This window comes from Thermobia domestica, chromosome 1 (assembly GCF_964235325.1).
Source record: "Thermobia domestica chromosome 1, izTheDome1.hap1.1, whole genome shotgun sequence".
Taxonomy (NCBI): Eukaryota; Metazoa; Arthropoda; class Insecta; order Zygentoma; family Lepismatidae; genus Thermobia; species Thermobia domestica.
The window spans coordinates 76,269,533-76,296,196 of record NC_137454.1 but is presented as its reverse complement, the minus strand read 5'-3'; the positions used below and the strand labels follow the sequence as shown (position 1 = coordinate 76,296,196).

At 29.2% G+C, this 26,664-nt stretch overlaps 1 protein-coding gene across 5 annotated transcripts in view; it reads left to right on the top strand.

Annotated features, from left to right (window-relative positions):
* Nucleotides 1–26,664, top strand: part of LOC145686440 (sal-like protein 3) — a 298,297-nt gene that overhangs the window by 261,431 nt on the left and 10,202 nt on the right. For 3 of the 5 annotated variants that reach the window (XM_081759754.1, XM_081759745.1, XM_081759780.1), the window contains 4 exons: nt 12,024–12,157; nt 16,515–16,763; nt 19,697–19,889; nt 23,827–23,972. In XM_081759754.1, coding sequence (XP_081615880.1) covers nt 12,024–12,157; nt 16,515–16,763; nt 19,697–19,889; nt 23,827–23,972 — 722 coding nt within the window. The remainder of the gene's footprint in view (nt 1–12,023; nt 12,158–16,514; nt 16,764–19,696; nt 19,890–23,826; nt 23,973–26,664) is intronic. The other 2 variants (XM_081759762.1, XM_081759771.1) reach the window with 2 other exon arrangements.

Here is a 26,664-nt window from a genome sequence, read left to right as displayed (position 1 = left end):
TTAATAATACTTTTCATCCTAGTAGCATCAATTATAACGCTACATACTGTATTACATAATATGAAATAAGAAATCTTAAAAATGATTACAATAATAATAAGGATTAATAATAATAATAATAAAACAGGTATAAACTAGTATGATCAATTTATACATTTGTAATGTAGGAAACCAACCTTATCATCATTGCAGACACTTAAAATAACAATATAATTAATTATAAGTATGATAGTGCTTTGAAGGACAGGTGAATGCAAGATGTGTCATTTACTTTTTTCTAAAGTATTAGTTAAAATCATAAACCTGAAATTGTGGCAGGTAGAACACAAATAGGTGCTTGAAATTGTTACCCCCTACCCAATATCCCCGTCAAAAACGATCTTGAATAGAGTGAAGCTTCCCCTCAATTGATATTTTCAACTACTGTATTATGATAATTAGTATTCAATCCCTTTAAATATTATGGCAATTTATTCATGAAGGAAATTTTTTTTAGTGTCTCATCTACACAAAATCCATTAAGTACTACATCGATAACAAGTATACAGTGGCTTTCTATTAGGAGAATGCAAGAGGGAGATTATCAACATGAGCAACAAACTAAGACACATGTTGTGTCTTCGAGAAATAGGAACAATTAGTGTCCTCAAACAAAATCATTATGTGTTCTTGTTATACACTCAAAGTAGCAATATTGTTGTCTATAGCGCTAACTGTGGTTAGCTTGCATTGTGTATTTAGCATTTAGTCAGTGGTATACATGTAAGTAGACCTTGTGACTGAAAGAAGGGGTTGGAATCAGAAGGTACCAAACTTGAAGTCTGAGAAAGTTGTTGGATTGTAGAGAGTTGGGAGCATAAAACTGAGGACAGCAGGACAACGTAAGAATGCTTATCTCCCCCCCCCCGTAACTAAAATATGAATTTCAACTCATAAGGAGCCGGCGCTGGTGGTGTGGGAACAGCCGTATAGGTTAGCCTTGCATGATGATCTATGCACCCCCAACTGCACCGGATTCCAGCTCTAGTCGTGGTCCTTCATAACCTAGCTGTTGTATAAACAGAAAACTCATAAGCAAAGTTTTAAAGTGAATTATGTATTAAACTATGTAGAATTCCTTTGAGGCTAAATGAATAAGAGCTCTAAAAAGTGTGGACAAGGTTGCACTCAGAAACATTTGTTTGGAGGGGTCTGAAGTTTGAGTGGTCTAATAATAAAATACACTACATATATGCTAATCTATATCCAAAATAATGATAAGTAATTGATAAGTATTGCCACCTATCGGTATGTTCACAATATTCACAGAAAAAAAGATAAAACAAGATTATTTTTTAAAGATAAAAAAGGAAGAGTACAGATGAAATGTACGCGTAAGACCAAATCTTTGCGTTACACCAATTACTTCTTGCCTAAACATGTATACTATAATTACGAAAGTGTAGAAATGTGTATCAAGTTACGAAGTTATTTGGGGGGAGGGCATATGAACTTGATGGACCTCCCGCGTAGGTAGGCCTATACCTTTGAGTATGAGAGATCTTGTTCAATCTCCGGTGGTAGTACAATGTCTTTGAGTCCAGATCTTATGTAGATCTGTGTTTAAAAGAGACGTTAAACACTAAACAAAATGCATATGATCAAATAACATTTATTATTATTATTATTATTATTATTATTATTATTATTATTATTATTATTATTATTATTATTATTATTATTATTATTATTATTATTAAAATATAGCAATATAAAAGCATTCACGAAATAGAATGGTAGTTAGTGATGATCAAAATGAGATCTGATGTTTGTAACCTTATTCGTCATGTTCAGAATTAAAATTTCAAAAAAATAAAATTAAATAAATAAATAAATAAATAAAAATTTTAAAAATCGAGAACGGGCTAAAGAGTTTAGAACAAAATATGTGTAGAAAATATTTGCACAAATATAGTCGAATGAGTGCAGTGGTTGGCAACATTGTAAGGAATTGAATGACCACTCGCTGCTTTCCGATAGCATTGTTCTGTCTGACATGTAAGTGGTGTTTACTCTTACACTTGAAAATGGACACATGATTCCCTATAGCCAACAGGACTGACGGACGACCCACTTATCATAGCTTGGACATTGCAAAGCAATACATACAAACACACACACGTTTCTATTTTCCTGTTCTTTGCCTCTTTTATGGAAACAGTTGGTTTTGTAAAGGATTTGAGAAAAGGGAGAACCACACAAGGGTTCTAATAAAAAGAGGGAACTAATACAGAATCTCACTCCGTCGATTCTCAGGCACGAACGAAAGGATTGGGGGGGGGGGGTGAAGAGAGCGCTAGTAGCATGAACAAAGCATAAGCTAATGATTAGTGGAAATATACGATAGAAATAGATACAATTTTATGTGTTATTTGAGACGTTAAAAATAGTAAATTATAAATTACAGATATTTTAGACAAGATATACAACTTCATAGCTATTCACGGGGAAACATTGACAAAGATTAGTTTAATAATAATAATAATAATAATAATAATAATAATAATAATAATAATAATAATAATAATAATAATAATAATAATAATAATAATAATAATGTTGAAATAGTTTATTGGCAACAACAGCTTGACAGCCATATATGCGCCAAGATTAATAGAAAAACGGGTGAATACATTACATCATAATTACAAAATAAAAATTTCATAATATAAAATCATAGTAATAAAAGAAACACACTAAATACATCATGATAAATCAATATAACAATAAAAAACATGTAGTATCTGTAAACTACATGCATACAGATTACATATGAAAAACTTACATGCACATAGTAAAATTACATTCATAAACATGTAAGTCAAGGATATATATATATATAACGTAAAAGACAAGCACTAACAGAAATAAAAGAAATATATATGCATATGAAAGGCACCCATCCGAACAAAACTAGCAGCTTTTCAATAGTTTAAAGAATTCATGGCGAACAGTTAGAAATTTAGACTGGAATAGATTTAAATTAGTATAGATTTTCTTAGCTGTCTCCATACAGCTATAAATAGATTTGGAAAATAGCCTAGTGCTAACAAAAGGAGTAAATTTCCTGGTTCTACAATAAGAAACTCTTAACGAAATGAAACCATCTAAATAAATAAAGAATTTAAAAAAAAAAGACTCCATGTAAAAATTATCTAAGAATTTTAGATCAAAAAGATTACGTCTATCACTAAAGGTTAATAAACCTAAATCTTCGCGTATAGCACTTAAGCTCATACAGTAGTATCATATTGCTTGAATTTCCATTTTAACCATGCAAGAAAATTATTACGAACAGATTCAATAGAGCTTGCAAAATATTTGGGTTCACAATTCCAAATAACAATTGCGTATTCTAAGTGAGACCGTACATTACATAAATAAAGAACCTTGTAATGTATAATAATAATAATAATAATAATAATAATAATAATAATAATAAAACAAAGAAGAAATTTGTCCATATTGGCCACAGTTGCATCCATGAGAACTATTTTAACGTAGACAAAATAGTAACTTATGTTGATCTGTTCATTTTTCTGTTCTAAAAGTGTGATCAAACTAAGGTATGATCAAACTACAAGTATGAACATTTTTACCAGACCGATATGCAGAATAGTAATAATACAAACATTCTTTTTTAATTATTAAATAATTATGCAATTATATTAAATAGTATTTTTTTTAGGTATAAAAGCGATTAACATCTTGAGTTTTTCAGTTCGAGTTGTGATTACACCAACACATCCTGGTTGAGGTTTTCTTATTCTTAGTTACTAATATACTAACAATATCTAAAACTAGAGACTTCCTTATTTGCTTTCTCCTAAAATAATAATAATAATAATAATAAAAGCAAACTCACATAATTACCCAGATATCCAGACTGGTCTTTATTCATAACAATTTGTGAAACTCAAAGTAAAGTCCGACTAGAAAAATATTTCTCCACCAGCTTTCATGTTCAAAATGGCTTGAAACAAGATGTATTGTCACTGTTTTTCAATTTTGTTCTGGTATACTCTATAAGAAAAATTAGTAGGAACCAGGGCCTAAACTGAACGGAACTCGCCAGGTTATGGTTTATGCTTCTGATGTCAGCCTGATAGGGGACAATAGAAAACAAGAAGTTTAGGAAAACCAAAAATGGATCAAAAGAGTGCGATCTTGGCCAATATTTAGTTTTTGGATCAAGGGCCACAACATTTTTGAACGGCCCCTAAATCAAGTTTTTGTATTTTCTTCAGTATAAGCACACCATAATGAGTTAGCTGATAGTTAGGGTTTGGTTATACTGTATCTAGTTCTCCATATATAAGGCCTACAACATTTTTGTGGGCCAATAATCAGTTTTTGGATCAGGGGTAACAACATTTTTGAGCGACCCCTAAATCGAGTTTTCGTATTTTCTACGGAATAAGCACATCATACTGAGTTAACTGATAGTTTGGGTTTGGCTACGGTATACTGTATATATTTCTCCAGATATAAGTCCTACAAGAAAATTTTTGATTGAAATATATTGGGTCTTTTGATCCAAAAATGCAGAGATTTTAACCGTCTGCAGGAACACGGATGTAAGAATAAATGCAAAGAAAACCAAATACACAGAAATTCGCCGTGACAGTAATAATGCGAACTATGGATATGTTAAAATATTAGGTAATACTTTTATAAAGTAGATATTATCAAACATTTAGGATCAACGTTAACAATCCAAAACCATATCTACGAAGAAATTAAATGTAGACTGACAGCAGAGAATTCGTGTTATTAATCAGTCCAAATTCTCGCGTCTTCGCTAATTATGTCGAAGAATTTAAAGTTAAAATATATAAAACAATAATAATGGCTGCTGAGTTATATGGTCGCGGAACATGGTCACTTACTTTGAGGGAAGAATGCAGACTAAAATATAGTTGAAAACAAAATTCTGAGGCGAATATTCGGACCCAGAGGGACGTGAATGGAGAATGGTGGAAACTTCGTAATGTGGAGCTTCATAATTCGCACGATTTACCTAACATTGTTCTTTAAGAGAGTCTTCCTAACAGAGTCTTTAAGTTTAAGAGGCTGAGATGGGCAGGTCATGTAGTAAAAATAGGAGAAAGTAGGAACACTTTCAAAATTTTAACTGGAAACTCAATCGGAAAAGGGCCATTAGGAAGACCTAAGCACAGATGGGAGGGAAATATTAACATGAATCTTACAGAAATAAGGATACAAAGTAGAAACTGGATCCAGTTAGCTAAGGCTGTAGTCAATGGAGAGCTTTATTCAGCCAAAATGCAGTATTGAACCTCCGAGTTCCATAGACAATAAAATTAACTGGCATAGGCAGGCAGATATAGTAAAAAGTTGTGCCTAAAGAGGTATAAAATTACAATTGGATTATTTTTCCGTTATTGGATTATGTCCGTTTGTAGCCTGTAGATAAAAAACTCATAAATCATTAATACTGACGCATTATAACTTTTGTTTGTTCTCGACCTTCAACTTTCTGTTGTGACCTGTAGTCAAAATATGTAATAGTCACGTGAACCTATCACGAAACACATTATCCTATATACTAATCGGCGAAGCAGTGAGAATGCCACCGTCAACTTCGATGGAACCAAAAGCCTTATAGGAGAACCGCATGGTGTCGCTACCGCCAGAGTTACAGTTTCGGATTTATTCCAATAGAAATGTTCTTGCATATCATAATAACAATTAATAGTTATGTAATTAGTACAATAATTTAAACACACTTCATTTACCAAAATTTTATATTATAACTAAGTACATATTTGAACTGCAGGAATCATTGCTCTGCAATAATTGAAGAGTTAGATTTTTAGATAATCTGGGGCTTTACGGGTATCCTATATTATGAACCTCTTCAGGTTTCAAATTGTAGATAAATATGCTGTGGCAGTGGACCTTTTTTTAAAATTAAATATAGAAAACAAATTTAGAGAAAACCCGTGGAAATAGTACTATTATTGGTAAATTAAAGAGAACAAATTTAATTTTGTGTTTATATTATCAGGGAAAAAATTATGACCAGAACTACATATTTTCTAATCCAGTAATAATTATATGTAAATGCAGTTTAGGGGGTTATAAGTAAATGTCATCTAACATCGACGTTTTCCATGATATTCACCATTTCTTTTTTAATTCACCAATAATACAACAATATTGAGTGCTTCAACATAAAGACCAGTATAGAAGTAAAACTATTCAGTAACAATAATAGTCTTAGAATTAGTCTAGAAAGCACTGATAATAATAATAATAATAATAATAATAATAATAATAATAATAATAATAATAATAATAATAATAATAATAATAATAATAATAATAATAATAATAAACAATAGATATACATATAGTCAGGTACTAATCGTCGTACTCATATTTACCAATGCGTTGCTTTGTTTTCAAACCCTTTATTTTCAGCTTTACCAATTAGAAAATGTAGAATCATTTAATGCATGGGAACAATGCGATTTCACAACAGCAGCATTGCAATTTGATGAAATTGAGCACTCAAACAAAAGTGCATTAAAACAAAATACAGTACTGGTAGAAGAGGGTGATACAATTGTAATTAAATGTAAATGAGTATGTAACATTTAATTATAATCTCGACACAAAAACATTGGGTTTTGTTAAAAATAACAATGAAAATTTGTCAAACGCTCTGGACAATTTATATTCGTTTCGTTCGTGAGTTCAATAATACATGTGAGTTGATCAAACAAGGTTTTTTTATAACAAAACAAGAAAATATGCGATTTTACCAGCAAGCTTGCAAATATGGAGGAGGTTCACTGATAATTAATAATAATGTATTTATTCTTTTAAGTATGTCATTTCTAACGAGGAACATAATCAATTACGGAAGGTCTACATAAATTATATTTATGTGAAATTCTCACTAATAAATCAGTTTAAAACCAATTGATATGATAATAAATACAGAAAAAAATAAGAAAATTGATTTAAATTTCTCAGATTCAGCAATGTGTTGGAGAAAACGAAAACACGTCGATAAAAAATAAAGGTTTATTACTACAAGCTGAGGAAAGAATGCTTATCTCAGGTACTAATTCTTGTATACATCTTTCTAAAGCTGTATGAAGCTTTCTTCTCTTTGTTTATCTCAGGTACTAATTCTTGTATACAGCTCTAAAACTGTATGAAACTTTCTTCTCTTTGTTGATCTAAGGTACTAATTCTTGTATACAGTTCTCTAAAGCTGTATGAAGCTTTCTTCTCTTTGTTTATCTAAAATACTAATTGTTCTTGTATACAGTTTTCTAAATATGTGTGAAGCTTTCTTCTCTTTGTTTATCTAAGATATTAATTCTTGTATACAGCTCTCTAAAGCTGTATGAAGCTTTCTTCTCTTTGTTTTTCTAAGTACCGTACTAATTCTTGTATACAGTTTTCTAAACCTGTATGAAATTTCTTCTCTTTGTTTATCTAAGGTACTAATTCTTGTATACAGTTTTCTAAACCTGTATGAAATTTCTTCTCTTTGTTTATCTAAGGTACTAATTCTTGTATACAGTTTTCTAAACCTGTATGAAGCTTTCTTCACTTTGTTTATCTAAGTACTAAGTCTTGTATACAACTCTCTAAAGCTGTATGAAATTTCTTCTCTTTGTTTATCTAAGATACTAATTGTTCTTGTATACAGTTTTCTAAATATGTGTGAAGCTTTCTTCTCTTTGTTTATCTAAGGTATTAATTCTTGTATACAGCTTTCTAAAGCTATATGAAGCTTTTTTCCTCTTTGTTTATCTAAGGTACTAATTCTTGTATACAGCTTTCTAAAGCTGTATGAAGCTTTCTTCTCTTTGTTTATCTAAGGTACTAATTTTTGTATACAGTTTTCTAAACCTGTATGAAGCTTTCTTCACTTTGTTTATCTAAGTACTAATTCTTGTATACAGTTTTCTAAACCTGTATGAAACTTTCTTCTCTTTGTTTATCTAAGATACTAATTCTTGTATACAGCTCTCTAAAGCTGTATGAAGCTTTCTTCTCTTTGTTTATCTAAGTACTAATTCTTGTATACAGTTTTCTAAACCTGTATGAAATTTCTTCTCTTTGTTTATCTAAGGTACTGATTCTTGTATACAGTTTTCTAAACCTGTATGAAGCTTTCTTCACTTTGTTTATCTAAGTACTAAGTCTTGTATACAGCTCTCTAAAGCTGTATGAAATTTCTTCTCTTTGTTTATCAAAGATACTAATTGTTCTTGTATACAGTTTTCTAAATATGTGTGAAGCTTTCTTCTCTTTGTTTATCTAAGGTATTAATTCTTGTATACAGCTTTCTAAAGCTGTATGAAGCTTTTTTCCTCTTTGTTTATCTAAGGTACTAATTCTTGTATACAGCTTTCTAAAGCTGTATGAAGCTTCTTTCTCTTTAGTTGTAGCGATAAAATTTTAAGTCTTATCGATCTGACTTCACTCAAGTCACCACTATTATAGTAATAAAGCAGTAACAAATTTGTTCAAAATTTTACATTAGAGATATAATGTTTTCAACATATCTATCAGATCATGTATTAAATCCCATTGTATTAGATTGTTTTCTTCAAATTCTACAAGAAACTTTTATTAAAATCCCAAAATAATTTAACCAAATGTTTCCGAAATTTGACTGCGAGCATTTTTTTAAATTAAAATCCTAAATTAATTTAACCAAAAGTTTTCAAAAATTTGACTGCAGGATTTTTAAAATTAAAATCTCTAAATAACTTCAACAAAATTCCAAAATTTGACTAAGAAATTTTAATTACAATTCCAATATAAATTAATAGAAAGTTTCCAAAATTTGACTGCAAGAAATGTTACTAAAATCCCAAAATAATGTAATTATAAAATTTTCAAAATTTGAAAACTATGTGTATCTGTAATACGTTAATTACGATACCATACATATTAAATATGCATGTTTATATTGGAATATTTTGTAAAAGAAAAAAGTCTTTATGTTTTAATGTATTTTTCTTGTTTGATGTAATTTTCTTCAAAATTATACCGGCTGTTAATAATTACAACACAGATGGATATTACAAATAACAACAACTAAGTACTAATTCTATTAAATTAAGTAAAATTACAAAACTGAAAGTTATATATAATAAGTAATGTCTAAGAAATCATTAATGATAATTATAAGAAGGTACTTTCTGCAAAGGAAAACTAATGTAAATACAATTACAATTAACCAAACGTTTGTAAGGTTAAGGTGAAAATCTGCACTCTGGCGTTTTCTGAATATCGCTGCACTAGTTCAATACTAGAATATTTTAAATAATATATGAGAGACCTTATATAGCTTTTAGCGTATACAGACAAATATTTTAGGTTGCACAAAATAGTATTTTCATTCGTCATAGTTTCCGTTAACTGAATCCTTTGATGAACTAAATATAGTGGACGAATCACAAGCCACGTTTAATATCTCAGAGATACGACTCCATAACCTTTGAGATTACTCCATAAGCTACGAAAGTATCTTTCAAATTAAGGTGAGCTTATGCTACGTCTAGTGACTACAATTGTATAAATCTACGCAAATTAAATGTTAAACATTGATATAAAGTCACCCTTACCATAAAGATGTCCTTAACACACTTCAAATACTACAGTTGGATGAAATAAGGGCAAATAATTTGACCAATTTGTAGATTATGTCTGCCCCTCTCCTCAATTTTTACATGCTTCTGGAGGACGGATTTGTGACAGTAGATTCTAGATATTTACTAGCTGCAGGTACTTTCATATTTATTGAAGTTTTCGTATATAAAGTAATTATTTCGAAGTAAAGACGTAGCTGAGCTACTAACATATACTTCTGTAAGCTTTAAAGAAAATAAATAAATAAATAAATAAATAAAACGTGGAATCTATCCACTACATCTCGAAAGTGTGAGAGTAGAGGCCGAAAATTAATTAAATTTTGACTGCAAGATCTTATAAGCAGAATCTCGATGTAGTTCAAAGGTGGACATTTGGATATAAATTAATATTTTTTATGCCATACACAGAAGAAAATTATATAACCCAACGCTGATAGTATATAATAATAGCGATCGTGCTCTTATAAACTATAAACTATATTTTATAAAAACAAATTTAAATGCCAGTCAATATAAGAGTAGTTTCAGCTCAAGGCTGATTTTTTTTTCAAATTTTTCTTAAAAAATTTGTTTACTTTTCCAGTTTCGTGTTTCAATTAATTTAGCACTCGTAGGGAAAGGAGGTTCAATCAATAATAACTGCAGAGTTGAAATCCTTTCAGTGTAATCATGAAGTTTTACAAGAACAAGGAGTATTGTAATTGAAACTTACTACAGAAAGAATATAGTGTAGCCAATTAAACTCAAAAGAATACATTCCTGGAATCATCTATTTACAATAAGGGTAATATAGTGAGGTGAGTTTAATTTAGTTATATTAGAATAATAACATATTTGTACATTATACTTTTCATTTGAATTGTTCAGATAAACTAGTAATATTCTTTTGAATTAATTGGCTAAACTATACTCTTTCGTTAGCTCTTAGTGCTATAAGAAGATATCAGAAAAAAAAATATTAGATACTTGCTATTTTTCATGTTTAGTCTAATTTGCCAAGATGAGCACATGATAATTTAGTATACCTCCTCATAGTATTCCTCCTTATATGTTACAAAATTATACCCAGAATTCTTATTTTGAGCAAACGGTTAACATTCTGCCTTTTGATGCAGACGATTCAGATTCAATTTCCGGTATATAAGTACTACGAATCCTATTAACATAGATTCATGCATTATATAACATCGGTGCTGAGAAAGATTTTTAAAATTCTGTGTTGTCCCCAGCAACATTCAATATTGACTACATACCTGTGTGGAATTTATATTGAACGATACATGTGGCTATCTTGATGCTCTTTGGCTACTCATCGCTACTTAAATATGGTCTGATTAACACAATATACATAACTCTAAACTGAAGCTTTCGTAATCGAAGTGTTGTAAAAAAAAAAAAAAAAAAAAAAAAAAAAAAAAAAAAAAAAAAAAAAAAAAAAAAAAACTTTCTGCATATATTTTTTATGTAGCTGCCTTGGTATAATTTCTAATCCAAAGCGACGTAGCATAACTTGAAATTCTAGGTCTATACCTCTGTTATTAGTTTGTATATATGAAAGTACAAAATAAAGGTAATATAGTCTACATGTTATTAATTCAAACTAACACACATAAAAAAATCATGGAAATCTCAATCAGGATGTTTATAAAAGAAATCGAGTTTTAGATATTATACAGATTTTATTTAACTATTTTCAATCTATTAATTTATATTAGAATATCCCCATTTCTTAAAATTATTCTAGTATTGAACTTATAGTTTAACAACAAAGGTATGTTATTAAAAGTTATACAGCTGTTAGGAAATACACATATAAACATTCTTCTACTAATTTTAACAAATGATTAAATTCGAGATTCATTCTTTATAAATGTACAAAACATTTGGTCTTTCATTTGGTCCATTCCTTCCAAATATATTGCCTAAAAAATGACGTAATCTTCACTTTTTAATAACTATATACCTGCAAAGAAAGTGAGAAATTGAACGGGACTTTTGTCTAATATTAGAAAAGGACAAGTACAGTATTCATATTTTAATTACCTCCTTCTGAATTTAAAATTAAAACCATATATATATGACAATTCAATAATAATAATAATAATAATAATATTAATCCTAAATTACTTATACTAAAATAACAAATTTCACTATTAATTTGTTTAAAATTTCTAAGTAAATTATATTTAATTTTCTATTAGCACAACTTTTGTTGTTTCATAATTAAATTTATTATCTTAGTTTACGTAATTTTTTGTACTTTTGGTTTCAATTATTTATTTGTTTATTCTATATATAATTTTCCTTTCTGGCTTCACGTGTTGTTCATTTCAGTTCGAGGTAACACCACTTGCAATATTTGCTTCAAGACTTTTGCGTGCAATTCAGCTCTTGAAATTCATTATAGAAGTCACACAAAGGAACGCCCATTCAAATGCACGATCTGTGAACGTGGGTTCTCTACCAAGGTAAGTGATCCTTCACATATCACCATTGTATTTCCTCTATTAAAAAAATTACCACTGTTATAATTTCACCTGTTATTCACTTTGCTCCAAGTGCTAACTTGTGTGAATAATAATAATAATAATACAAAAATATGCTTGACAATGCACTCTTATTGTTATCTTTATTGCTTTACTACTTTTAATATACTGTTATGTGATAGACAACTTCAATTATTCAAAAAATTACAATAATTTTAGTATTTTCTCATCGAAAATTTGTTGCAAAATAATGCCTTCTTGAATTAAAGGAAAGATTGTTTAACTCAATGCTAGCTTGGAGATCCTCAAATGAGATTGTTTCTTATTAATAATATGCAAACAAGGATGTGATTTTTAGTAATGATTGGCTTTTTATGTTTTTCATTACTTTTTCACAAGAGAAGAAACTAATATTGGCAACACTGGTAGGTGTTAAGTTCATGAATCTATATGTATATACACCTATTAAGTGACTTAGGTTTGTCAATCAGTAATCTGAGAGACCATTAAGGACACTCTAGCAATATAGATCCTTTATTTTAGAAGCTTAATAAAATCCGTTTCTGATCATATATCTTGTTCATAAATCATTATGACTGTATGGTCAGATAAATCAATTAATGCTGAATTCAAAAATGGAGTATAATACAAATATAAAAAATATAACAATAAATAATATTTCAAATATGTGACTTGAATAAATTTAATGTAAAATATTGAATACATTTAATGTACTTCAATTTATTACTTTGACTTTTTTCCCCACAACCTACATTTAATACGGTAGATAGAATTATAACTTTTATCATAATACATGTATTATAACTATTTGTAAGGAAACAAAATATTTAGTTTATAATTACGCACACATATAAAGACACATTTCTTTCTAATGCGTTTTATTCAGGTATTTCATTCTATTTTAGATTAGTTACATCGTTATTGTATAGGATTATAGGAAAAGTGTATATTAAAGTTGACATATTAAAGCAGAAAAAAATATAATATGAAATTATTAAAGAATTGTGTCAAAGAAATTTTTACTTAATTATTTTTTATACCCATCTCCTCAGTGAAAAGCAAACTTAAAATTTAGGTATTTACGTTAAGTGTTACAATCGTAAAATATGGACACCCAGAATTATTATACTCTTACTTGCTTTGTTCTATAACCTATTTAAACCAATAATCCAATTTCGTATTTAGATCCGTTTATTCTCTATCTGCTCAAGTATTATAATCACAAATCATTCATTCAATCTTATGGCATAAATTCATCAACATTTACTTACTTCTGATCTTTAATTTCTGACATCTTCGTTATAATCTTGTCTGAAACAATCCATATCTTCATTATCAATGTCCGTACGACATATATTACTTACTAACTTGTTTATATCAGAAACATATTGTTCTTAGTTCTACAGACTAACTATCAGGTAACCAGTAATTAACACTACATGTGCAGATATTTGTCACACATACCACTAACCAAAAGGAAATTACAAAAGAATATTTTAAAAAGAAATTACATAAAGGAATGAAATTAATAAGAACATTAAAAATTTGGATCTTATGGAAATCTGTCAGTTCATTTTGATCTAGATATGAAGTTGTAGTCAGATTCGGAAATTAGTATATTTATTTCTGTTCATCGTTTTGTTTATTGTTGGATATTTTACTTTTTCATTTACTAACACTTTGGATGTTACACCTACTAGTTTTTTTTATTAGATCTCCCTTTTACACCTAATAACATTACTACACCTAATAACAATACTTTGATTTCACAACCCTTTTAAGAACTAAAAAGTAGCTATCTGAAAACATATATAATTATATTCTAATTAATTCTAATAATAGTTATTTACTGATATATTGGGCTTGTAGAAGCATTTAGGAATGATAGATGTGTGGAATGAAATTTTAACACTACTCTATTACGGAATATAACTTAAATTGTAAAATGTAGTTAACTATAAATCTAATTAGCGGGAAGGTCAGTTTCATTGTAAGGAAGTTACTTCTAACATACTAAACATATACACATATTATCACGAGAAAGGAATTCCCACTGATCTTCTGTCATTAATTTGGATTCAGAATCTGCTGTTCTATGTAATCATCCTTCCAACACTAATAACACTATACTTCGACATAATGCTAATGAAGTACATTTTAATCATTTCATAAATTTACATTACATCATTATTTAGAATTAATCTGTAAATATTTAAAAAAAATAATAACTTATATCTGCATACACACACACTCACACACACAACAACAACAACAACAACAACAACGACGACGACATAGTTTAAATAGTTTACATTCTGAATACAATATCGTTAAACCATTCTTTCTTATTATAAAGTAATAAATTCGTTATATTAGACGTGACTGAATTCTTCACTATTTAACTTTTGGAACAAGACGCGTACGTTTTGTTTGGTTTGGCTGTTTCCCAGACAGTTGACAGGCTTAGAACAACTGAGATTAGATTGAACGATCGTAGATCGCGTGCTTATGGCTTGTAGTCTGTTTATTTGTTTGTAACTTTAATTATTTATAATTTGGTTTATTGACTACAGCTGAACGATTACATTACATATAATACAATAGGTAAACAAAGAATAAATAATTTAAATAATATTCCATACCAAATAGTTTTGTCTAAATTTGCAAATTGATAACGATACGTTAATGTTTTCGTTCATTTGATTCAGATGAGTTCACTTTTTAAGTGAAGTGATGTTGATACTCATTATTGGTTTAATTTAATGTTTTAAACAACAAATGAAGTAATAAATTTCCTTAAAATATCAAAGTAATGTATACAAAAGTCTTGTCTATATTCGAGAACGTGCATGTTTGAGTCAGCTTAATATAAAGTGCATAAAGAATTTTATTTGAATTATTTAAAAAGGACAGATAAACTAAAGATGTTCTTTTCTTGAAATTATCCATTTTACGACATTAAATTAGATCAGCGCATTGTACATAGTTGATAGAACAAAACTGTATATATATATAAAGTACTAACAACAGTAATCTTGAGTATCAGAAACAAAGTAAAGTATGCTGAGATTTTCGATCGTCAATTTTTTCCTCAAAGAATGATAACAGAGAATAAGTTCTAAAATACTGACAAATCTAGAGAACTATATTATGTAGAAATTAATATTTCTCTAATTTACTTTTTCATCCTTCTTTTGATGATCTAAGTCTCAAAATACATTATCTGATACGCCTTGTAAGTAGCTTATATTATGTTCATTTATTTTAAAGATGAAATATGTATATAAACATTAAAGCAGAAAATAATATTTTCCACCAAAAATTTTTGTGAATATGTAGTACGAGGTCGTATTAACAAACCAAACATAATTTTAGATTACTGTATATAAAAAACATCTTTATGGTTGTGTGATAGTTACTTTTGTTTTTGCAAGTGCTGAACATTTAAAATTTTATTTACATTACCTTATCGACTCATCTTTGGTTCTGGAATTTTAATGTCTATTTTCCCTTCATGATTTAGCGTCTCTGTACTTGAAGGATTAACAGTTCTTAATTTTACATATCTCTAAATTTCTGAAAGGAAGAGAGAAGAAAAATCTTTCGTAGATAATTTCCAATTCTAACTAGATCCCTCCTTTTCCTTCTCACTTACTGAAGATATATCCAAACACGAAAAAAAAAAAAAACTTAACATACCTTCCTATTATTAGATTCATGCTATTGCATGCTTTAAAAGCTATCACTCTTTTCAAGATTTCAGCATGAAAAACAAACTAAATGAAACTAAATACCATACAGATAATTTTAAACACCCGCACTGAATTTGTGTTTTAGTGCCGGCGAACAAAAATTCAGTAAGTTGGATGAAAATAGTTAACTTTTTTTTTGCTTAAATTTATTCGGAAAATAATGTAATCGTATATGTTAGAATTACATTATTGACTTAAAAAATGCATTTATAATCATACTCGTACAAGTACTATCATTGTGACACAGAAGAAAAGGCAACCACAGTTGTTTGTAGTTCTTGTCAGGAATTTAATAATTTATGTATATGCGATATATTAAAGAAACACATTGAACCCATTTTGCTGGTACAGTTTCAATACTGATTGGAGCAGAATATTGTCATCAAAATATGAAAACAATATTCTTTATTGGATAATTCTGCTTTCATTGCAAAGTGTCATATTATATTACTTGTACCAGTTTTTTCATTGTCAAACCAACATCCTTCCTGTACTTGTGGATTTGTGCTGTGAACTGTATGTACCCTAAACAAGGCACTTGTAATGTTATTTTGGACTAATTTCAGGGTAATTCTGACCCACTTCATGCCCAACCAAACCATGAATGTAACTGTGACCACTGGGGTCAGTGGCGTATCCAGCAGGGGGACAATGGGGGAAATTTATCACCTCAGAAGCCTAAAAGACAGAGAAAGCGAAACGAAGAAAGTAGAAAAAAAGGAGGCACCAAGAAGTACACAGCTAGATTTCCCCCTTTACTAGGCAACTCTGGATACGCCCCTGACTGGAACCCCTTAGCAGGGAACCCTTTCTTGGTAAGGGATGCAAAAAAACACTTCTTTAGCATAGTGTTGTGACATGCTTGGAAACTGTTGAGTTGCCTTTTCTCTGTGTTTTTAGGGTGAGAGTTCTGATTTATTTTTGTTCATGTCAAATGTGCAATGTCTAAAACTTTAGGTCATGTTACTTACATAAGATTAATCAATCTGTTTCCACTACTTAGTTATGCTCTTTAGTATATGTATTCTAACAATATACTTAAAACTATCTTGTAACAAAAAAAGTATTATATATGATTAAAGTAACACACAGAAAGCAGCTGTAGTATTCAGGACTTTTCATAAGAAAGCGATATATGGAAGTGACATACTAAAACTTTTATACACAAATTCACATTAAACATTTATCAACATTCCTGCATTTGGTCCAGAGAAGTTTACTTTCTCTCTCTCCATCTTTTTTATATATTGTATATATTTGAATTTCGTCTAACAATTAAGATAGCCAATTCTTACATCCTGGATTACCCAGTATTGTGTTTTACTAATTCACTAATCTATGATGATCTATTACCAAATATTTTCCAAAAGTAATTTTCCTGTTTTACAAATGGATTCTACATTATGTGCAAGTGTAAAGTTAAATATCATAATTCGAAGTTATATTTTTTGAGAATTACAAAAGAAGAACTTAGGATTTATGCTTTAGTGCCAACATAATTGAATATCCAAAAAAATAAGAAAATTTAGCTAAAACGTGGGAAAATACTTAGAAATAAACAAAAACTCAAAACTTTTGCTTTCCAAAGGGAATATTAATCGTAAATTTGTAAGTGAACTTCAAGTTATTAGAAACAAAACTATTGTAAGTTATCAACCTGCATCACAACTAACAAGTTGTAAATGTCAGCCACCATTATTAAGAAACAACTTACATGTCTTCAGTAAATCTATATTTCTCTATTGGATTTGTGCTAATTGAAATATCAGAATTTTTAACAATATTCAGTGGATTCACAATAGCTGCAAATAAAACAAGAACGAAATTCAATTCAGTTTGAGATATATTTTTATTGTAAATTTGCGGATGGTTGCCGAAAAATAAATAAGTAAATAAATAAAAATTTTAGTTTATTTAAACAAAACATTAAACTTGAGATCTCATTAATTTAGTCCCTAGCTAACAGTTATGTTCAAAATTATTTAACCATTTACTTGTTTTTGTAAATGTTTGTTTACTTATCCATAGATAGAATTAAGAACAATCAAATAGCATCTTCTCTGGTTAATTGATATCTTTTATTCTAAAGCTATTTTTTTTTTCAAATCAACATTTGGTTGTACGAATAATACTTTTAAAACAGAAGTTGCTGGCCAGTTTATTTACGAAGGAACACTGTATATTTGATTGTTACAAACGCAGTTTATAAAATAAAACAGAAAAAAAGAAGATTATAGAAGAATATTAAAAAACATATACAGTGTATTTGTTGATACTACTTCGTTAAGATATATATTAGTTGTTTGCACATGCTTCCAAGTGTTGCTTCTAAAATTCCCTGAAGATATTGTTAACAAATTGTAAATTTTACACAATTAACAACTATTCTCACAGAGATTCAGTGTAAACGCATTCAGAAATTTAAAAGTATATGGATACCCAAATTTGATATTCAGTAATGCGATATTAAGTTAGGGAAATGAATATTGGAATAGTGATATGTTTAGCGTTACAGAAATTTACTGAACACTCATAATCCAGATAGCATTTGACAATCCTGAAAAATTCATATTTAAGTCACCAAGGAACAACTTCAGTTGTACCTATCTGAAAGGAGCACAGTCTATAGAATCAAAGAAGGAAATGATTTTATAGCATACATTGAGAAAGTCGTAACAAACGTGTATTTTTGAAGAAAAATGCGTTAAGCTAACTTAAGTGAATACATATTTAAAATGATTACCTAACCATAATAAATAAAATGAATCCAGTTGAATAATTTTAAGCATAATTAGAAACTTTGATGATAATTATATACTTCGAATTTCAAATATTCGATTTGTAGAAAACTTGGTTTATAATCTCAAAATGAAATGATCAAGGAATATATTTCTTACGTTTCTTTTTTGTTTTGAAAATGAAAAGAAATTAAGGATATATTCAAAACTTGATTATTAACAAAGTAAGTAATTTTTAGTTCAGACACTCAAATAAGAACAACGTTAATTACAATGAATGTGGTTGTAAAGATAAAATCTTCATTAATTTATATTAAAAAATTAAAATTAAAATCACGTTTTTTAATTTACAAATAGCATCAACAATATTTGTTCTTATCTTTTAATTCGAAATGTGTAAATAGGACTGTTTGGCTATTATAAATATATAATTTGATCTTTCAAATTTGTACAATACCCTAGGACTAAAATTTGGAGAGTAAAATAACATTTTATTCTGCAACATTTCCACAGTAAATCTTTAAGACCTTTTTGGAGTTTAAACAGTGTTGTAAAAAAATCATGATAACTATATTAAAGTTTACACGTGTCATTATCCTAATATCACATGATATTCTCAAGAATACTATAAAAATAATTTGTACTGTTTTCTCTTTTCTATATATATATTCTTTGCGTCAAAGCCAAATAAAATATTACAAAAAATTAAAAATTATTTTAAGATATTTCTTATTCTGTGAAAACATACATTTTATTTTGGTATTAAAGTTCAGAATTTCACTACAAGGTTAAATTGTTTGTATTAATTGATGTTTTGGTAAATTCTTGGGCTGTTGAATTCATTATTTTAACTCCTAAGTAGTACTGATGGTTGATTTAGTTGTAAGGTGAAGTTCGAAAAGATATCTCCTTTTGATGTTATTTTTAACTGAACCAACTTAGCATAAACTCGAGAATATGTCAGGTGACTTTTGCTCTCTATTAAATAAACTTCTAATTTTTGATTACAGGGCAATATGAAACAGCATATGCTAACTCATAAGATTCGTGACATGCCTTCACATCTATTTGAAACTAATAAGCCAGGCGAGGAAGGCAATCCTGAGGAACAACGACCACCTCCTGAAACCAAACCAGATCCAGGAATGAAGAGGTCACCACCAGAAGGGGAAGGAGTTCTGCCTATTCCGAAAAGGCCTCCAGGTACAGCCATGCTTTTGTTTGCCATTTTGTTGCATGATATTTTCACCCTTTCTTACAGAAGCCACTCCATTCCTTTTTTTTATTAGCAGGAGCCTAACAAATTATTTTCTTTTTTTGTTTTTGTTTTGTTGGTCTTTTTTAACAATTGTAATATAGACTGTAAATACTATTAGTTACAACACTAATACTTAACTTTTCTTTCTTCAGTTAGTGATGTGCACAATATATATATTTATATGCTACATTTGAAAGTATTTGATATTCAGTTGCTTTAGCTTACTTCTAGAGTTTGTAATTTTGCTTATTTCAGTGTTAATAATAATAATAATAATAATAATAATAATAATAATAATAATAATAATAATAATAATAATAATAATAATAATAATAATAATAATAATAATAATAATAATAAACTTTAGCTTCAAATACATATAATCCGTAATAATCTCGTAAAATCCTTAAAGATACATGTAATTTAAACTAAGCTTGATAAGTTCTAAATATTCTGAGAGGAAATTCTGGAAGTAATTAATAGACTAGTCAATTAGTACTACTTGAAGTTGTTTTCAATTATAATACTAATAATTTTCAATAATACCACATAATTGAGTGAAGAATTTGAATGAGATTATAGATACAATTACCTACGGCAAATACCCTTTTGCTTTTAAAGGAGTATGATAATATCACATACAATTATGAGATGAATATCTAAATCACAAATTTATAAACTTGTTTTACCTAAAATTACTATATTTCAAAAAGAAGACAAAATGGTTGATTTTCCGTATGGATTTCGTAAAATCTGATTCAATTCACCTGAAGCTAGAGAAAGAGAAAATGAATTTGGATTGAAAATTGGACATCACCCATATTTGCCTATATTTTATTTACACGACTTTCAAATATTATTTACCCATAAGTCTTTATGTCGGAGAAATATGATTGAAGTAACTATCTGTGAACTGAAACCAATACTTGTTCAATTATTGTGTTCTCAATTATGAATCTATACCTTCACATTTTTTAACATTTTTCACATATAATTTTGAACAATTAAGAAAGAAGTTGGTCATCTTGCCTTGCTCCACTGGATTAGTACTACTCACGTAGCTATCTTAAAATGAGCTAAAACCTGTTTTTGGGTAGAATATTCAATCTGTATGATAAATTCTCATGTGCAAATCTCATACACAAGTTACTATTTCTGAAAAAAAATTTAAAAAGTTAAATATATTCCGATTCAATTATGGTAGTACTAGCTCAGAAATAATAATAATAATAATAATAATAATAATAATAATAATAATAATAATAATAATAATAATAATAATAATAATATATTACGTTTAATAAGAAATCGAATAAAATAATGTTAATGAATTAATATGGCATAGAAACAACTTTCTGCTTTCATTTGCAAATCACAAAAATTACATAGAAATAAAATTTAAATTATGACTACGTTCATATAGTTTTTCTGAAAGGTTAAATCTACTGCATTATACATTATATTAAGTAAATATTTGCATGAGTACATTTTTTGTATCTCACAAATGATTTCTATTTTATCTATTATCTAACAAAACATAGAGAAGTTTGGGTTGCTGGTAACTCATAGCTATTTTTCATTTTCTTCTTCTTTTATTCCTACTTACATTAAATAATTCATAATTGCACAACACTAATATAACAATGCTATTTTTAGATGCATTTCTTTTTTACTTTATGTAAAGGATTTAAACATTCTTTTTTATGATCATCAGGAATTTATTCCTTCTGTATTCCCTGGAGAAAATATACACAAGACAAAGACAATGTTTACTCCCTATTCTCTAACTTTAGAATGTGTTTTGTACCGGTATCATTGTGTGCACCTTCAATACATATATATAAATCCATGGTGGAAGTTATAAATATTTCAGTTTCACCTTTGTGATTTGGCAACCTGCATGACACACGTAAGAGGAGTTGGCTGATGAAAATTCGGTATAATTTTATCAGGAAAATTGTCAATAATTCTGCAACATGTTATCAATAAAATAAGAGAAAGAATTTAAATGTATAGAAAAGAACACTAATATTATTACTTATATTTATTTCATTTTAAAAAATAGAATATATGGTTAATCTAATCGATTGGCGTTAAAAAGTATACAATATAGCTTCACAGCACTTAGTGCTATTATAGTGAAAGTTCTAGTATGAACCGTTTGTAGAACTTCTTAATTTAATTGCTTTTTTTTTTAAAAATAATATCCGATAGATGTGAAAATCGAAGAATTTTTATGTACAATCTATGGTGGTCAACACAGACTTACCTTGTGTAAAGATCCACGGAACCAAAACCGTTTCTCTTTTCTTGAAGAAAAAGTGTAAATACCTTCAATTATCACAATTTATTTTAAATAAATTTCATTAGATATTTCAGCCGTTGTCAAGTTTGATATTCTGTCGAATAACACATGTCTTTTGTTTGGAACGAGTCCTTTGTTTGGAAGACATGATCCTTTGCCTAGAAGAATACATTATACTTTCGTGGAAATCATATATTCTCAAAACCTTTTATGATTTTTCAAAAGCAGAGATATTTTCTAAGATATTTCTTCTTATTTTGAAATTCTATTATGAAACAATTTAATATAATTGTTTCTCGAGAGGGCTTTTCCCCAATATAGTTATGAACTTTTTTTTTCTAAATTTAATTGCATAAATAATAAATTTACTATTTGTATTATCTTCACAAAAACATGTTAGACGTCAACATATGAATGAAACGAATAATTAAAAAATGTTAATATTTGCAAGAAACAAAAATGAGAGGAATTCATACAAATTCTGGAAGATGTGTCGTATTTTGATTGTATTATATAAGATAGATCTTCTATTATAACAATTATTTAAAATTCGTTCAAATCTAAATTTGATGACAAAATCTTAAGAAAAAATTTACTGTAAATATGTTTCGATTTCTCGCAAACTAAGTCTTAGATAATTGTCAACAATGACTTTTAAGAAACATATGTTTCCTTTTATAAATCTTCTACTTCTCTTAAATTGAAACCTTCAGCATGATGTGTTGCAGAATGATTGACATACTTATACTTTCTGTATCTTTATAAACACCCATATGAATTTATAATTTTTTATGAAACTATATACACGCACAAATTGTTCCCAAAATAGTAGTACAAATTGAAACTACGCAAAGATTAGCAAACATCAAGATGAGGAAATAGATAGAAACAATAAAATATTTACGTATTTCGTATATTGTGTTCATGTTGTAGCGTAAGGAAATTTGGAAAAATCGAGTAATGTTTCATCTGTAGCTAAATTCATTGAACACTATTATATTCAGATTTTTATATACATCTTCTAGATAAGAAAATTAACACATATGTATCATTTTCGGCGTGAGTTTTAATTGGATAAATGATAAAATTAAAATTATATAGTGTTCATAATTTTTTCTTAATATTTTAATTTCAATCAAGAAAACCTAAAATACTCTTTGAACATTACCTTTAAACAGATTGAGATGTCACTGTTCTCAAAGTTACGAAATAACTCAAATTGAAACATCCAACGGAAAAATGTCAAACAATATTTTCAATTTTCTTCCTTTTGCCGATGATGCTAAAAGGTCAAATTAAAAGGAAATACAGACAAATGAGCTACAAGAAAATTGATTAAAATAACAGGATCTTACAATCGTTCTGTTTGCGAAAAGAGAACACTTTTGTTTTCTAATTTCATGTAGTTTAGGCGATAAATAGAACTTTTCAACTGCTATTTCGGGAACATATTGTGTCCATATAATCAAACGGCATGACCTGTCTTTTTCTCTTTCTTCTTATACATTTAAAGAAATGAAAAAGAGGAGAAAATTCATATTATAGGAGGTGTCTCTCTATCTTTGTGTGTGTTGCAGGGTTGCCAAAGCACTTGTGCCATGTTTGCAATAAGAACTTCTCGTCCTCCTCGGCTCTCCAGATTCACATGAGAACGCATACGGGCGACAAACCCTTCAAGTGCACAATTTGTCAAAAAGCTTTCACCACCAAAGGAAATCTTAAGGTAAACTCATTAACATTATAATTAAATTAAAATAAATTGGGTAACTTTCTTTGCCACTCAAGTTCATAATATTTTTATGACTTGTTCTTACATTTACGTTGTTTTGCCAATAAACTTTCAGCTATCTAGTATGTAGTTTTTCTGTAGGAACCTAGATATTATAACTGTCGTGACACTTCAAATATTTTTAGACCTAGGTATAGACTTGGCAATATCTAGAGCTTTGTCAGTTCTTTAATTTTATTCTATTATTTTTTGGAAGAATTAGAATCTTATATATCTCCATTTTAGTGTATTTTTAATGACATTTTGAAAATTTCATGACAATGTTCACCAAAAGTATACGCTACCACTTAATTTCACGAGCAAAGATTTACTACAAATAATAATTTAAATAAATTAATTTCAATTTCCATTCTGTGGTTACATTGATACAGCTTTATCACTTGAAGTACCGGATCAGTGGTGCAGTACTTTTCTCTGCTACGAATGCTAGATCGATCACAGGAAATGTGTGATTGTAATGGACATCGTGTCTGTAAGATTTCTTGGGTTGTCTCTTTATCCCATTATTTTCATTTTACATTTCTTTTATCATTTGGTTCCTTTACCTAGAGGGCATCGCTGGACTGTTAAATTTGGCAATAACTCTATCTATTAGCCATTGGATTAGATAATAAAACTAGCAGAATGCCTAAATTGTAGCGGGTAAGAAAGGTTTTTTTTTTTTTTTTTTTTTTTTTTAAATGTTATGAATTCAGCTGTTAAAGTTGTTATAGTTGAATTACATTTTAAATAATAGTTGTATTTAGCTTTCAATAAACAAAATAGTTTTAACATGCAGTTATTAAAATTAAGTAATAATGTTATTTAAAAAGTAGTTAACAGGATACCAAAACAACATGATACGTAATCAAATGCATTTGAGTTCGTTCTTAAGTTACATTTTGGGGGAGATGTTATTCTGGCAACACTGTAATTTCTATGGATGGCAACACCGAAAATTCTTCAGGTTCATATTTCCTGTTGTAGAATAACATTATCTATGATTGTGGTAATTTGCATTTCAATATCTCCTTTCACTTACGAAAAACAAGCAAAAGAAAAATCGTAAATTTTGTATTATTTTTAGTACGTCAAGCTCTTAAGTCACATTTTCTAACTTTCGAGTAAACTAGAGAAGAAAGTTCAACATTCCCATGTAATGCAATTGTATTGACATGTACGAAATAATCTTCCCTTGCCATCTAACCCTTAAGAGATCCGGGGTTTTTGGGCTATTTTTTAGACTTTCAGTCAAGCAGCTACTGCATCGTCACTATTTATCCTAGGATCATGATTCATACCTCATTCTCTTCAGAATGGAGCTGGCTTTCAAATGATACCACTTGGATGTTCATACCATATACCAGGAGCGGGGAAAATGATGTCAAAGGGAAAATTTCGGAGGGAATTTTTTTTCTCGCACTTTGGGTCCCCCTGGAGCGACCCTGTGTGAACGTAGCCATCTAAAAAAAATCTGATAAATATTACTTGGTATACTGAATGTGTGTGCCAAATTTCAAGTTTATATCTTGAATACCAAGGGCGGGAGAAATTTTATCAGGAATTCCCACCATGCCCCAAATTACCGTAAAACACCATGATCTCAGGTAAAAAATTTCCTGAGACATCCCTAATTACCCTAGGGTCACGTTTCGCCCATCATTCTCTTCAGAATAGAACTACCTTTCAGGCGGTATGACTCATGTGTCTCCATCATGTATCTAAGGCGGGAAAATGAGGAAAAACGGGATTTTTTGGGTCTAAATATCGTTTTTTCAACTTTTAGCGCCCCTGAACCCCCCTGTTTTAACGCAGAGATCTGAAAAAAAAAATCTAGTAAATACTACTCTGTGGGCTGAATGTTTATGCACAATTCCAATTTTCCAGGTGCAAAAGTAAGCCTGCCAAAAAAAAAAAATATACCGACAATGTCCCATATTCCCGTATACAGAGGGAAATTTTTAAACATTCCCTGAGACATCCCTAATTACCCTAGGGTCATGTTTCGCCCATCATCCTCTTCAGAATAGAACTGCCTTTCAGGCGGTACCATTCACTTGTCCCCATTATGTATCTAAGGCGAGAAAATCCCGTGAAAGGGATTTTTTGGTAAAAATTTCCCTTTTTCAACGTTTAGCCCCTCTGTACCCCCCTGTTTTAACGCAGAAATCTGCAAAAAAATCTGGTAAATACTAGTCGATTGACTGAATGTTTGTGCACAATTTCAATCTTCTAGGTGCAAAAATAAGCCAGCACAAAAATAGTACCGAAAATGTCCAAAATTCGACATATTTTGATAAAAAGTCCCTGACACTTCCCTAATTACCCTAGGGCCATGTGTCGCACATCATTCTCTTCAGAATAGAACTGCCTTTCAGGCGGTACCATTCACTTGTCTCCATCATGTATCTAAGGCGGGAAAATCAAGAAAAACGGGATTTTTGGATAAAAATATCCCTTTTTTCAACTTTTTGACCCTCTGGATCCCCCCCTGTTTTAACGCAGAAATCTGAAGAAAAAATCTGGTAAATACTACTCGGTGGACTGCAAGTTTGTGCAAAATTTCAATCTTCTACGTTCAAAAATAAGCCCGCCAAAAATACTTTACATAAACCCCCCAAAAAAGTATTACACGAAAATATAAATT